This window comes from Lupinus angustifolius, chromosome LG11, assembly GCF_001865875.1.
Source record: "Lupinus angustifolius cultivar Tanjil chromosome LG11, LupAngTanjil_v1.0, whole genome shotgun sequence".
NCBI lineage: Eukaryota > Viridiplantae > Streptophyta > Magnoliopsida > Fabales > Fabaceae > Lupinus > Lupinus angustifolius.
Window position 1 is genome coordinate 11361667 of NC_032019.1, and position 1178 is coordinate 11362844.

The following is a 1178-nucleotide window of genomic DNA, read 5'->3' on the forward strand; positions in this document are numbered from 1 at the left end:
ATGTTAAAAGATCAGAGTAAGACAAAATACAAAAATAAATAAAATAAAAAACCAAATCCATGGGGATCTGACCTAGTCATCTCCTCATTGCAGATCCAATAGCGACTCTGAAACTGAGGGTCATGCTAGTGCGCCCTCACCTAGCCCTGACCAACCGGTTCACCAAGTGGAAAACGACAGTGATGATGAAGAATGGGAGGCCTCCTCTGAACTGCTCAGATTGGTAGAACAAGAAGCTAGAAAGATTCAACCACACCAAGAGCCTGTCGAGCTTGTCAACCTAGGATCTGAGGAAGACAAGAAAGAGGTAAGGGTGGGCACCATAATGGATGGTAAGGAATGAGAATGCCTAGTTCGACTTCTACATGAATTTAAGGATGTCTTTGCTTGGTCGTATGAAGAAATGCCAGGGCTAGATCGAAGTATAGTAGAACACAAACTACCGCTAATGTAAAATTCTAGGCCAGTAAAGCAGAAATTATGAAGAATCAAGCCAAAGATCTCCTTAAGGGTCAAAGAAGAGGTAGAAAAATGGTTGACCGCTGGGTTCATTAAAGTTGTTGAATATCCAGATTGGGTAGCCAACGTGGTAGCTGTACCAATAAAAGGAGTAAAGTTGAGAATATGTGTTGACTATAGGGATCTCAACAAAGCTAGCCCAAAGGATGATTTTACGGTGCCACACATAGATATTATGGTTGATAGCACTGCCGACCATGCCCTTTTCTCGTTCATGGATGGGTATTCGGGGTATCATCATATCAAAATGGCGCCAGAAGACATAAACAAGACCACGTTTATTACCTCATGGGGTATCTTTTGCTACCAAGTCATGCCATTTGGATTAAAGAATGTTATGGCTACATATCAAAGAGTCATGGTTACTCTTTTCCATGTCATGATGCACAAGGAGATAGAGGTCTATGTAGATGACATTATCTGTAAGTCTAAGACATAAGGAGAACACATAAGCAACTTGAGGCGTCAGTTTGAGAGACTATGAAAGTATCAACTTAAGTTGAATCCAACCAAGTGTAGCTTTGGAGTGAAATCAGGCCGAGTCTTGGGTTTCATAGTCAGCCAAAAGGGTATCGAGATGGATCCGGAAAAGGTGAAGGCCATAATCGAAATGCTAGCACCTCGAACAGAAAAGGAAGTCAGGGGATTCTTGGGAAGAT

General features: G+C 41.9%; 1 protein-coding gene across 1 annotated transcript in view; it reads left to right on the plus strand.

Moving 5' to 3' along the window:
• The window catches only part of LOC109359723, a 2070-nt gene extending 1112 nt beyond the window's left edge, over positions 1-958 (plus strand). The window contains exons 2-3 of the mRNA XM_019604416.1: positions 94-332; positions 573-958. Coding sequence (XP_019459961.1) covers positions 94-332; positions 573-958 — 625 coding nt within the window. The remainder of the gene's footprint in view (positions 1-93; positions 333-572) is intronic.